Here is a 13844-nt window from a genome sequence, read left to right as displayed (position 1 = left end):
AATTAAAAAAAAGAAAAAAAACTACCTTTGTCATTGCGCTTTTCTTTCCTTCCTTCTTTCTTTCTTTTCTTAATTAAATTAACGAACAATGATATTACATCCATTAAAAGTTTATACGTAAACTTTTGCACATTTTTTTTTCCTCGCTTTTGTTTATTTGTTTGCTTGCTTTTCTTTTCTTTTCTTTTCTTTTTTTTTCTTTTATTTCGAGCGAAAACAAATCAAAGATATGTTGATTAGACATTTATATACATTGTGCATGGAACTTTGTATCTTACAAACTACATATGCTCAAGCCTTCAGATTAAAAAATAGAAATATAATCGTATTACATTAAAAAAAAAAAAAAGAAAAAGAAAATAAAAATGATAAGGAACTGACAAGATTATAATGAGTAGTTCGACATTGTTAGGCCCTATATGTTTGTTGCATGTGAGTGTATGTACGTGTGGAGATGTGTAATACGTGTTTAGTTTTTTTTTATACATATAAAGTATTCAACTCTTTCGTAAATCTACGTAAAAAAAAGAACTTAATCATAGTTTTGCACGGTTCGTATAAATAATTTAACGTAAAGAAAAATATTACATCGTTATAATAGAGATTACCTAATATGATGACAAGGTTGCAACGAAAAAAGAAAGAAATAATATATATATATATATAAAATAAAATAGAAAAAAATAATGACACAATTTTAACATGAAAATTGGGCAAAAATTTCCAAGATATAAAGTGTTGTTGTTAAGATGATCTAAAACTAGACATTGATATTGTTATATCGTGCGTACGTGTGCTATAAATTTTGTAATTTTTTTTTTTCTTCCTTATTAACATTTCAACTTAACATTTTAATAATTATTCAATAATAAAAGAAAAAGAGAAAGAGAGACAGATAATAATTAATAGCCATTTAACAAATTGCAGCAGGATGACGCGTATGTGTGTGTATGTGTAATAATCATAAGCAAAATAACAATTTTTAAAGAGAAGATAGAAATAGAGAAAGAGAGAGAGATAGAGATAGAGAGAAATAGAAATAGAAAAAGAGAGAGAGAAACATATTTGATAAAAAGATAAATTTTATACATTCTAGGTTCTTGGTGGCTTATGAAAAAACATACAATAATATTAATTAATAATTGTGTATAATAATATTGATTACAATTAACTATTAACGTCCGTAAAGTATTTTTTCTTCGACATTTTTGTTTGTTTCTTTCATTTTTATCTTATCTTTTCTTTTTGTTATTTTTTTCTTATTATTTTTCTTTTGTACACGTTTACTAAAAACATTCGTCTCGCATCTTGTGTTGAGAAAATAAATATTAATATTAAATTTGAAATCTTATTTCGTTCATTATCACTTAAAGAGTTTTTCATTCTGAATCACCAACGTTTTCATCTTTAATTAACTGTCTTTGTTTTCTTCGTGTCACTACTAGTTTAATATAGTTCGTTATTAATTATGATCTAAATTGGCAAATTTATTATTTGCCTAATAAGTCGATAGGCCTCTTTTTTATATATGGAACATTATCATTCTTCTTATTTCTTCTTATTTTCTTCTTTTTTCTTCTTCTTCTTCTTCTTCTTCTTCCGATTTCTTATTTAGATTATTATTATTATAATTATTATTATTATTAATATTATTAATATTATTAATATTATTATTATTGTTATTATTAATATTATTATTATTATAATTATATTTTTTGTTTACTTAATATGCACAAAAAGACACAATCCGAAATTGGTGTTTCTTTAAAAAATCTTTACTACTTTAAAGAAACAACTTTCCCACCTCACTCTGCTTGCTTGCACGTGTATGCGAGCGTGCGTTGTGTTGTGTTGTGTGATTTCCATGAACAAGACGAGTTTAGAAAATTAATCACCAAGTCGATCGCTGCTCAGAAAGTTTATTTTATCTTTTTGTATGAGTTTAGAGGCCTGCATCAAGAGGTCACCTATGACTATGACTACTACTACTGCTCTGATCATTCATGTCATATAAGACTTGTGCGATCGTCCTTGATGATTCAACGTTACTTAATGCCACACCTGCCAAATGAGGTTCATATGCTCTGAGATGCCTGAAACAAAATGTTAATTTAATTATATTATCATTTCTAAGAAAAAAAGAAATAGGTTGTCGCTGTATAGTTTACAAAATTTCTTTACCTTTTACCATGCGTTGAGTATATGACTAGGTTTCTGAGAATAAGAGCTGCCGTCAGGCGAATACTTTTGGTCACTGGACCTTCGTTGTCATCCTGTAAAGAATATTCAAATAGAATTTCGTTAATATTACTTTATAAGAATTTTCATTTAAAACAACGTACAAGATTTAGAACAATGAAGCACACTGTGTTATATACAGCGCTGAAGTATGTACTTGTTGTTGCATGTATATTTTTTTTTCTTTTCGCAAACTACATACGTATTCATAGAACAATATAACAACAAAATAAAATAATAAAAATTAAGTGAAAGTATGCAGCAACGTTTTATATTTCAGCGTTATACATAATTAAACATATTACGATGCTATTACAGTATATATTCGTACGAAACATTAGTTATTGCCATGCTTTTTATTACAACACAATGATTATATTATTAATTGATATAATTATTAGCTTTTACTTCATCAATATTTTATTATCCTTTCATAAACTGATACCAAGATATAAAACAATACACATAATATTCCTCTCGGACTACAACATTTACGAATACATGAAGGAATGATGTACGATCTAAAAATAATCAACCCCTAACACGTTGATCGCCACAGGTAGTAAATCGAGCAATGTTTCGTGGCGATAAACGTGTTAAAATTCATTTTAAATTGTCACTCTCCTAAATGAAAAACTTTAATAATAATAATAATAAGCAGCAATTGCAATGATTGAAAAAATGCGTATATATATAAAAAATGTACCAGCACCTAACAGAAGATGGACAAAATATCACTTGGAAAACAAATAAACAATAATAACAATAATAATGCTAGCTACGAAATGAAACGAAATAAAAAACCATGCTCATGTAATACTCGGGATATGATAATAAACAATAAGGAATATAAATATATATGTATATGTATATAAAAAATCAAAATGGTGCGAAAAAAACAAAGAAGATATATGTAAAGCACAAGTATGTAAATAATACGAGCAGCACACGAGAGCTGTGGCTGTATATCATGGCTCCAAAAATCTTCCAATCTTGTACAACATCTTTACCTGTTCTGGTGGAGGGTTTTGCCCAGGTCTGGGAGAAGAAGAAGAGCTTGAAGTGGCTGCAGCGGGCTTGGTTGGCCTCTGCTGCTTTGCCAGTAGAACAAGAAACTCAGTTAAGTTTTATGATATCAACAAATTTTATTGAAGATTTTTTGTGGACATTAAAAGCACTTCTTTAAAGTGGGGTTTTATATTTAAGAAATTAAAAACCCTAAATGTGACTATTATATACGAACTCTCCATAATCTCTGTTGTCGTTTCTATCTTTCCTATCGAACTGCATAAATAATTCGCAATTGAATTATTATTGCGTATAAGCGTAGTTTAGGAAACGTAGTTTCTGAAGAATGAAAAAGTTCTATTCTCGAGTCTCTCATTAATATAATTGGTTGTTATTATTATTATTGTAAACGCAGAACTTTGTGTCGGTTTATAAATTACGTTTTAAATATTATTAGAATAATATTTATTTATAAAATATAATGCAGCTTACCATCAATTCCTTAGGATTCACGAATTCCAATGCATGTCTTTTAATGGCGTGGAATGCTGCATTTGGTGCATACCCGGGATGATGAGGCGTCGGTGGTGTAGATGTTGATACTTCAGTTTTTCCAGTTAAGGTCAATTGTTTCCTTCTAGTGCTCATTGACTGAGCAAATTTTTTAATAAATAATTTCAAATGTTATATAAACATAAAATTATATGTTAAATATAATTGATCCACAGTTGTGTGACTTACATCTGAATTACAGTGCCTATCGAATAAATGCGTCATTAAAGAAAATCTACGTCTCTTTAAAGCATCGCAACTACCCCATAAGCACAATATTTCTTCCTCGCCAGCTGGACAATGAATTTCACAGACATGAAGGAAAACTTCATGGGGAGTTTTAAATTGCCTATGGGAGAATATAATATACGTGAAGTTACTTTAAAAATTGAGTATGCATGAGATAATAAAATATAAGGAGGGAAAAAAAGAAATAAATTACCTTAGACAACCTCGCCATTCGCAGAGATACGCATTAGGATCTATTTTGATGGTAATAGTTTTGTTCTCGAGTGGAATTTGACTCGTGGAAGGTTTCGATTCTGGTTCTGTCGAGGTCGACGAACTTACAGTTTTGATAGCCTTAACTGGTGGCTTAACTGGAAGTCCATGCGTTGCAGCCGCTTGGTGAGGCGTAGTTGGTCTTGTTGGTGGCGGTGTCGAAGCAGGTGTTGGGGTTACTACCCTCGATGGTACACTAGTAGACACTGGATTCTGTTGAGCCATCGCGGGTATCGTAACGGTTACAGTATTTGGATTAGTTTGTGCTACCGAACTATTAACTATTATGGAAGTCTGTGGAATAGTGGCTGACGTAGGTACCAACGGAGGAGGAATATTACCAAGAGCTGGACTTTGTAGAATAGGACGCGGAACTTGAGTTACGACAACTTGTTGTCCTTGGGGCGTAACAGCTACCATTTTTTGCGGCGTTGTTTGAGGAGCAGCTTGAGGCTGCAATATTATAATAGTTTTAGTCCCAGTCCCTTGTTGTTGAGTTGTCTGAGCAACGAGAACCGTCTGTGCTTGCCCTTGTACTAATGCTGTTTGCGGTTGAGCCAACACATAGTTTTGTCCAGGAACACCACCGGATACAACATATTGCAGTTGCCCTCCCGCACTTTGTTGCAGCAAAACTTGTGGCTGTGCTTGTGCCTGTCTTCCTTTGACAGACGCAGCAGGAATTATAACTTGATTGTTCGATTGGATCGTCTGTTGAACGACTATTTGTCGTGGAGTAGCTACTATTAACTGTTGTGGCTGGTGATGTTGCTGTTGTTGCTGCGGCTGCTGGTGATGCTGATGATGCTGATGTTGGTGTTGATGTTGTTGATGCTGATGCTGATGTTGATGCTGATGATGGTGGTGATGATGTTGCTGTTGCTGTTGCTGCTGCTGATGTTGAAGGTGTTGTTGTTGTTGCTGCTGCTGCTGTTGTTGTTGCTGCTGCTGCTGCTGTTGTTGTTGGTGTTGTTGCTGCTGCTGCTGCTGTTGGTGTTGTTGACTAATTTGATTAATAAATATGTGAGGTTCTTCTTTCACGACTGGAGGAGGAGGAGGAGGTTCCTCCTTAACAATAGTTATTTGTTCTTCAAGATCAGTTTCATCTTCTATGCAATCAGCAGCAAGAGCTGCATAAAGGTTAGCAGCAGTAGAGGAAACCGTAGCTTTCTCACTATCCTTGTCATCTTCTTGTTCTTCCGATTTGATACTCGACATCGTAGATTCGACGGTGGTTGAATCAACAGCATGATCAGGCGACGTTGTGCCATTAGAATATTTTAATTTTTTCGTATCTACTATCTCATCAGAATCGCTAGCTTCTCTTTTAATTCCTCTCAGAGTTTCGATTAACGTATTCTCGGTTACATCGGTCTGCATCGTATCACTTTCTACTAATTCCTTTTTAATTTTAATATCAGTTGGAGATTCTTTTAATACCTTTTTAATATGATTTTCAACTAGATCCATTCCCTTTTCGTTGATTGAATTCTTTCCGAGAACTCCGTTCAAAATAGGCTCCTTGTCAACCACCTTCCTCTCTAACAAATCAGCCAACATCATACTCTGCAATGGTTTTTCCTTTGAACTTACACTAGACGAATCTTTGGATGATCCATCGTCTTGTGCATTAATATCTATATTAGTTGGTGCACCATTTAGAAGTATTCCTTCGAAACTCGTCAAAGAATTATCTTCTTCTACACCAACACCGGAAAAATCTCTACTACCACCTATACCACTACTAGAAGCCAAAGAATTGTTCGTTGAATCGGAATCTTCGGCAATCGAAGTACACGTACTTCGTTGATTGGATTTGTTTGTAGCACTACCAATTGTGGTAGAACTCGGTGGCTGACAAACCTTTACAATTGAGGATATGTGATTCTCAGTCGAATTCAATATTACCGTGGTTGACGTTACGATTTGGTTCACGCTCTCATTCACATCGTTTACTTCAGTCTGCGAAACAATATATTATTTATAGATAAGATGCACACAAAAACACATTTATATTAAAATAAAGTGAATCATCATTCTCTTACCTTCTCACAATTGTTAGTCATAATAAATTTAGCTCCATTAAGTCTCTGGATTTTTTTGGCAGGAATAGATGCAATAACTTGTTTTTGTTTTGAGTTAACAGAAGCCTTAGGGAGTATTGTTGCTGGGGTTGCTGCAGGAGCTGCAGGCTGTACCACGCCTGTTAACTGCTGTTGCAGTAACCTTTGTTGTTGTTGACGTTGTGCAACCTATTAAAATGGAATCATCGTTAGCAAATACATTTATCAATTTTTCTAAAAATGAATTATATAGTCCTAAATTTCGTATATATCAATTTATCTTTGATCAATATAATTCATATTTATATGTTCATATTTTGTCACTTTAAATTCATGATTATTTGATTTTTTTTTTAACATCATCATGCTGTTTGTTAGTTTTTTTTTTTTAATTATCATTGTCTTATTTTAATGGACAAAAACTCACTCTGTTAAAAGATCATTAATGACCTACTTATTTCATATTTGTCAAGTAGGAAAGGGATAGGAATTTTTGGATAGAGCTTACATTTCTAAAAAAGAAAAAAGGATATATATAAAAAAAAAAAAGAATATTAACGTCACGATAAAAAAGAAAAATCAACACAGCACACAACACTACATCATATACTCATACACTAATAAAAACAAAATGAAAGAAACAAAAACTTAAGATACCTATTTGTAGATCGTCTACCTATTTGTTCTATAATAAAGAAAAATTACGTACTTCAATTATTATTTTTGATAGTACTTAGAGATTATTATTATAGCATCTACTAATAATCATTTAAACAATATCTGTAATATAAAATTGTAACGAAGCGACGAGATACTTTTGAAAGTATTAATCGTCGATAAATTATTATTCTCACATATACACATTTAACTTTATTATACATAGTTCCAAATAAGAAGAGTTAATTAGACACAATTTCAGATCTAATGTGTAATATATGATGCGTAAATATTTGTTTATAAATACTACACTTTTTTTTTGTGTCATGTTAATGTACAATTATACCTGGTTGCTTGTTATTAGCTGGTTGGCACTGATGCTGGATGCGATGCTAGTGGTAGTGTTTGTTACACAGGCAGTAAGGGTAGACACACAAGTTGCAGCAGCACTGGACATGCAGTCACTGCTGGCTGTTACCTTGGTAGCCAAAAGGCTCTTTATTATAGAACTGGATGTAGTACTACTTCTGTTATCCTCTTTTGTTACTACTTGGACAGATTGGGAGTGCTGTTGCTGTTGTTGTTGCTGTTGCTGATTTTGGGATCCACTGGCCAACAATGCTTGACTCAGATGGGGGTGAGATACTGATACCTAATCGACAGTAGTCATATACAATTCTCACCACTTCAACCAACAAATTATTTTACGTTATATAGATTTCATTGAAAATACATGCTGAAGAGAGAAAAACGAATGATGAAATCTAAATGTCTATGTAGTAGAAAACATGATGTTTGAATTACATAGAAGACATCAAATAAACACACGTTATTATTATATCGTCTCGTGAAATTAATTAATATGCTCTTCATGTAAAAAAGCACCATATGATTTTGTTTGTTTCGTTTGTTTGTTCATCATTCCATTTAATAATTTAATAACATTGAAATAGTATTGAGAATAGAGAAAGAAGAAAATAAAGATTGAAATAAAAGTGTAATATTTCAACTTTAGATCATTATCGTGTCTTTTGTAAATGGTAAAGAAGTCGATGAGAAATTCTGCTGTCTAGTTTTTGTAGGTGTTAATAATAGCGTAGCTGCTCTGCGAAATATTTTCAGTATTAATAGAGTAGAAGTTTTTTTTTCTTTTTCTTTTTTTTTTTAGCCCCTAAGTTATACTTTATCATTAAGAACCAAATCTACTACTATGCAAAACAGTTGTTGTTTTCTAGAGCACACGCACACATACACCCATACGCACATACACGCGGACGCAATGCAAATTTCCATATTTAATATTACGGAATAAGATTTGCCTGTTATATATACATATATATATATATATATATACGAGGCGAATCTTAAAATGCGTTTTAATATTTTAGATGGTAAATATTTAAAGCAAATATAAACCTCCAAAAATATCAAAATACGCTATTAAAAATCATCCTATATGTTAATCATAGTAATGGGAGAGCATAATTTTGCATTGTTCTAAAACAAAAGCATGCAATATACATAAATTGTACCATAATTAGGAAGGAATTCTAGCGCATGTTAAAAGAAGCCCACACGTATATAGCGTCATGAGAAACTACGAGACCAAAATGAGAACCAAGGTCATGAACGAATGGCATACAGATCTAGGACTTGGACCCACCTGACTTTTAGAATCAACCTTGGTGACTGGATTTTGGGATTGATTTGGCGTACTGGAAGGTGGTTTTGGTGGGGCAGACAACTGGGCTTTTAGAATGGGAGATGCAGGGGCTGGAGTTCTGTGAACTCCTGATGCAGGATTGTCTAGGGCCGTGCTATCGGGAGCAGGACTTATATTCTTGAGTGTACGCTGTTGTACGGGAAGCACCTTTACTGGAGTTGCGTTGACAGCTGGTATCGGTGTTGTATTAGTTGCAATAACTGTTTGGCTCGGATAAATTATTTGGCCTGGTGTGGCCCGTACGCGGATTCCTTCGTAATACTGTGTATTGGTTGATTCTCCTTTCAGTGGATTCGGACCAACGGTTCCTCCAAACACTGATCTACATTTATACAATTTCCAAATGTAAGAACATTTCATTTAAAAAATCCTTTAAACATATTAGAAAATTCTATTCATTCAAATTGAAATATATACCTAACGCATCTAGGAAAATGAAGTGGTGCGATTACTCCTCTCCTGCCAATCTTCGTACAACACCCAAGATATTTTTTATACAATTCCTCTTGTTCGATACGAATCCCTGGTGCTAGTTCAAAGGTAACTCTTAACCATCCTAAAGCGAATTGTTCGTTTTCCTGAATGATTTGTTGATGCGCGTGTTGCTGTTGTAACGCAGTGGCTGTATCTACCGCTTCTAAATAGAGATAAACAAAATGAAAAGGAAAAAGGAAAAAAAGAAAAAAGAAAAAGAAGAGAAGAAAAGGGTGAAATTCAAAAGATAAAATATAACGAACAACATTTCGATCATGGAATATACATATTCGTACATACTGTGCGTTGTAGACTTGCTTGTAGTCGCAGGTGTAGTAGGTCTGGAAGGTGCCGGACTGACCGGAGCTGAGGTTGCGGTAATCGTAGCTGGGGTAGCTGGCACAGGTGATGACGTTACCGATGCAACCGGAGTAGTTGCAGCAGTAGCAACGGGAGTATTCTGAGTTGTATTTGATGGCGTGGGTATGGTAGATACCGTTTCTACCACTCTCATCAAAATGCAAGCTTTTGGACCATAGCTCTGTGCTTCTACAGTGACAAGTGCAACCAATGTGTCGATAGCTCCGCGTACCCGCGCGACGCTCGTACACGGTCTTTCACCCAACGAAGTTAACGCATATAAACATTCCAAAGTATAAACTAAAAGAGCTATATCGCTTAGGGCTAAAAACCTAAAAAGCAAAATGTTCAAACAATATATTAAATCATACCCTATTGTGATTCTCAACAACAATAGGGAATATTAATGTACCTGCAAATAAGTTCATACACGCCATCTTCTAAACCGAACGTAACGATTTCTTCATTGCTATCCTGTTGACTGATCTTATTAAGCACCTCCAAACAGGATATAACGATAAATCTGTCTTGCGACTCGATACCCTGAGCAACGCAAGACAGGACAACGTCCGTTATCCTTTCCCCAGCTTCCTTTAATACAATTTCGTTTGCTATATTCCCTAATATGTCGAAACCGAGTTGATGCAAGTTACTCCACCTCGCTCTTATACACAACAATACGAATCTCAAGAAACATTGATTCGTGCTTAGCACCGCTGCATTCTCCGGAGTAAAACTGAGATTTCGTAAGATAGACGCTATCTGTAACACGCGTTGACCGTAAGGATCTTGCGTGCCTAACGTTCTACCAACGCAGAACAAGTCTTTATCCTCTTCCTCGAATTTTATCGAATTTTGATTTTGATCTTTGCAATTCTCATCCAAATGAGAACCAATAGGATCTAGACGAGAACAGTCTGGAAGCACCTGAAATTTGTTAACGAAACAAATATTAGATTTAATTCATTGCTGTTGTTAATGAAAATAATTATTATTATCAACATCATCCTATACACCAGTAGAAATTGCTGATGCATGGTATAAATTCTTAAGTTTCGTGATACATGTTGCAATGTATATGCAGTAGTTTGGAATCAACTGTGTAAAAGTAATTTAAAAAAAATCGGTCAACTCGAGAGAGACTCTCCCCTTGGGAGATTAATTTACAATGTTAAGACAAACTATAACCAATGCAGGTTTCAATTTGCATGGTTGCACATATTGCACATATTGCAACATGTTCCAATATAAGAAGGGAATTTTCTGTTATTGATAAATAATTAAAGAAGTAAAAATATTGATTGGTTTACCCCATCAACGTCCATCGACGTGACGGTTTCCTCATTAGTATCTTGGACCGTCGTAGTCGCTGCTTTATTCTGCTTTTCCTTTTCCAATGTTTTCCGCCTGGAGAACGTGTTCAAGCTCGTTGATGGCTTCTTCATAAAGGTTCTCTCGTTGGTAAGATCTATCACGTCTTGCGAATCGAGTACGTCGGACCAAAACGAATTGATAGAATAGTTTCTCACGCGAGAATAAACCTCGATGAAAAGTTGGCGCGTACCAGGCGAGTCAAAAACTCCGGCATGAGCTAACAAGATGTTCACCAAACGTGGATACTTGTCTAAACGTAACGTGTGCTTCCCTTCATTGGACAAAAGCGTGCAAACGTTTATCGCAAAGTCTTGTTCGTTTGGAAGAGGCGAAAGCAAGGACAATGCCAGTTTATCGTAATTTGTTGGCTTGTACAAGTCGGACGATAGACCATTGTAATCGCGAAGAGATTCTGAAAACAAAACAAAAAACATATGTTATATTAAATATATTACATTTCTTTAATATATATATATAAACTAATTTTATATTAATAACTTATTTGATACCATAAGTTTAAATACAAGTAACAGTGATCTATAAACACCGCAAGTTTACCTTGGATATTAATTTAAAAAATACCAAAGTAGTCCCCCATTAGAAGAATTCAATAAAAAAAATAAATAGATATCAAATGGTAATAAATAAACCAAAGTTAATTACATGTATCCTAAAAACAGTGTCAAGTAAGATTTTACTAATGGTAAAATATAAATAACGTTTGTTTTACCGTTTAGAAAAAAATGTATACACGTTGAATTGATTATTATTTAAAGGATAGAAATAGTCTTTGTCTTTATCGGTTAAATGAAATTTTCTAAAGAGAAAGAAAGAAAGAGAGAGAGAGAGAGAGAGAGAGAGAAAGAGAGAGAGAGCTTAGAACACGGTTCTCGTAAATATAAAACATGCTTTACGGTATCGCATCTAGATACCCTGTGTGTCGAGGAGAGGTCGCGTTCAATAACCGCAATCGCTTCACGTGCAATGCCTATCAACCACGATCGTTACGCTCGAACTCTCCTACTATCTTGTCCACCAGCTGCCATTAAATATGGTAGCATAGTAAAGGTATCATTATACATCGAGTCTCATAAAAAGACAGAGAGCAGTTTTAAACGCCTTCATCACCTAACCCCATAACGATTGTTCTTTTCTTACCAGAATTTTGAATGTTCTATTTCTCTAATTGTTACAGTTGCATATCTTCATTTTTGAATGAGGGGGGAATAAAAAAAAAAACGATGATCGGGGTAAGATTACAATAAATCAAAACACGTTGCGTGAATTCAATTTGAAACGATTTAACTTGGGCGAATTGCCAAAATATTTTTGGTAGGAAAGCTTTGAAGAGATTACCGGAAGACACGAGAGAGATTATGGAGTACTCTAACTCTTTTGCTCTCTGTGTATCTTATTCTTTTTTCTTTTTCAAATACTTCAACTAAAATAGATTGAAAATTTGGATAAAAATAGATATAGGAATGGGATCATTTGTTGTTAGAGTTGTTCTTTGATCTATCATCATCGTCATTGGACATCAAATTGAATTCCGAACGAACAGATTAAACATGAACAAAAATCCATTTCCTTGCGTTAAAAGAAAACGTGTTATATGTTAGATTTCATTATAATCCCTAAAACTATGTTGGGTTGAATAATTGGAGCTCATAGGGTGGGCGCTCAGTGATTTAAAGAGGCGTCTGGGGTCGGTGCATCGAGTGTGTGTGTGTGTGTGTGTGTAGTGGCATCAAGAAGATGCATAGAATGCGTCATCGATTGGTTTTGGTTGGTGTCATGGATGATGTCGGCGGTGTGCGTTAGACGTCACGCAGTTTAGAGGGCGGGGGGGGCTCCGAGGACGACGTCACCACGCACCGGGATTTTGCTTTTTACACGTCGCACGCGGCCCAGAAGAAGAAGAAGAAGAACCCCGCCGCCGCCGCCGCCGCCGATGCGACAATCGCGCACAAGGAAGGCCACTACTTCGCACGCGCTCGCTGAACTGGTGGGATCAAAATTGAGAATCCAACCGGAGTCACGCAAGCGCGTCGTTGTTGATTCTCTGCCATCGCGCAGGGAGAATGTCAAGAACTGCTGTTTCTGTTTCTGCTGCTTCTGCTGCTATTCTGTTCTGTTCAGCTCCTGTTCAGTTCTGTTCAGTTCTGTTCAGTTCTGTTCAGCTATCTGTTCAGCTTCTGTTTAGCTCCTGTTCAGCTATGTGTTCAGATCTCTGCTCCGTTCGTTCCTATCTCCCGCAAACGTTTATTGATTGCTTTCTCTTGTTCTATTCCCCCAACCCAACCCAACCCAACCAACCAACCAACCAACCAACCCACACTCCCAACTCCCACCCCCATCCAACCTCTTGCTCCTTTTGCTGCCACGAACTTCAGCTCCTCCGCGAACTTCCATTCGCATACTGCGCATTATCTCTTCCTCTCGTTCCACCACCACTTGACACCACCACCACCATCATCAACCAGAGAGGAGACAGATACAATCCTCTTCATTATTTTCTCATAAGATAGAAACAAATTATGAATCATTATATTATAGATGGATTTTAATTAATCCCATATCATCATCCTCGATCATTTCATTTTATGAAATTGTTTATCGCATCTGCAAAAATATTTCTTTGTCTTCTATTTTTGTTCAAAGATCTTGCGGGGAGGGGATTTGTATAAATCTTTCCTAAACAAATATTAATCAATATGCAAATACATTTTGATCGGTTCATTATAAAAGTAAGTATATTAAAAATGATGAAAGAAGTAGTTGTGGTAGTGGTTGTTGAACGGACATTTGACTATAGCTCGAGGGCAGAATTTTTCTCTAACGAGTTTACAGAACCCGGAGAGGAGGAAGAACCCTCCCCCTTCCTCTGCAGATCA

The 13844-nt window shown here is 35.0% G+C and overlaps 1 protein-coding gene across 1 annotated transcript in view; it reads right to left on the bottom strand.

The window, feature by feature from the left end:
- Positions 1 to 1903: 1903 nt before the first annotated feature.
- The window catches only part of LOC122523923 (AT-rich interactive domain-containing protein 2), a 30546-nt gene continuing 18605 nt past the window's right edge, over positions 1904 to 13844 (bottom strand). The window contains exons 5-18 of the mRNA XM_043645910.1: positions 10887 to 11362; positions 9989 to 10503; positions 9517 to 9908; positions 9160 to 9379; positions 8683 to 9064; positions 7366 to 7671; positions 6345 to 6551; positions 5172 to 6261; positions 4241 to 5051; positions 3988 to 4147; positions 3739 to 3897; positions 3249 to 3329; positions 2182 to 2273; positions 1904 to 2093 (exon numbers count right to left, since the gene is read on the bottom strand). Of these exons, the coding sequence (XP_043501845.1) occupies positions 1964 to 2093; positions 2182 to 2273; positions 3249 to 3329; positions 3739 to 3897; positions 3988 to 4147; positions 4241 to 5051; positions 5172 to 6261; positions 6345 to 6551; positions 7366 to 7671; positions 8683 to 9064; positions 9160 to 9379; positions 9517 to 9908; positions 9989 to 10503; positions 10887 to 11362 (5021 nt within the window). The 3' untranslated portion in view covers positions 1904 to 1963. The remainder of the gene's footprint in view (positions 2094 to 2181; positions 2274 to 3248; positions 3330 to 3738; positions 3898 to 3987; positions 4148 to 4240; positions 5052 to 5171; positions 6262 to 6344; positions 6552 to 7365; positions 7672 to 8682; positions 9065 to 9159; positions 9380 to 9516; positions 9909 to 9988; positions 10504 to 10886; positions 11363 to 13844) is intronic.

The sequence above is a fragment of the Polistes fuscatus genome, unplaced genomic scaffold, assembly GCF_010416935.1.
Source record: "Polistes fuscatus isolate 324 unplaced genomic scaffold, CU_Pfus_HIC Scaffold7, whole genome shotgun sequence".
In the NCBI taxonomy this organism is placed as follows: domain Eukaryota; kingdom Metazoa; phylum Arthropoda; class Insecta; order Hymenoptera; family Vespidae; genus Polistes; species Polistes fuscatus.
Note: the sequence above shows the minus strand (reverse complement) of the source record. Positions and strands in the feature narration are given on the sequence as shown.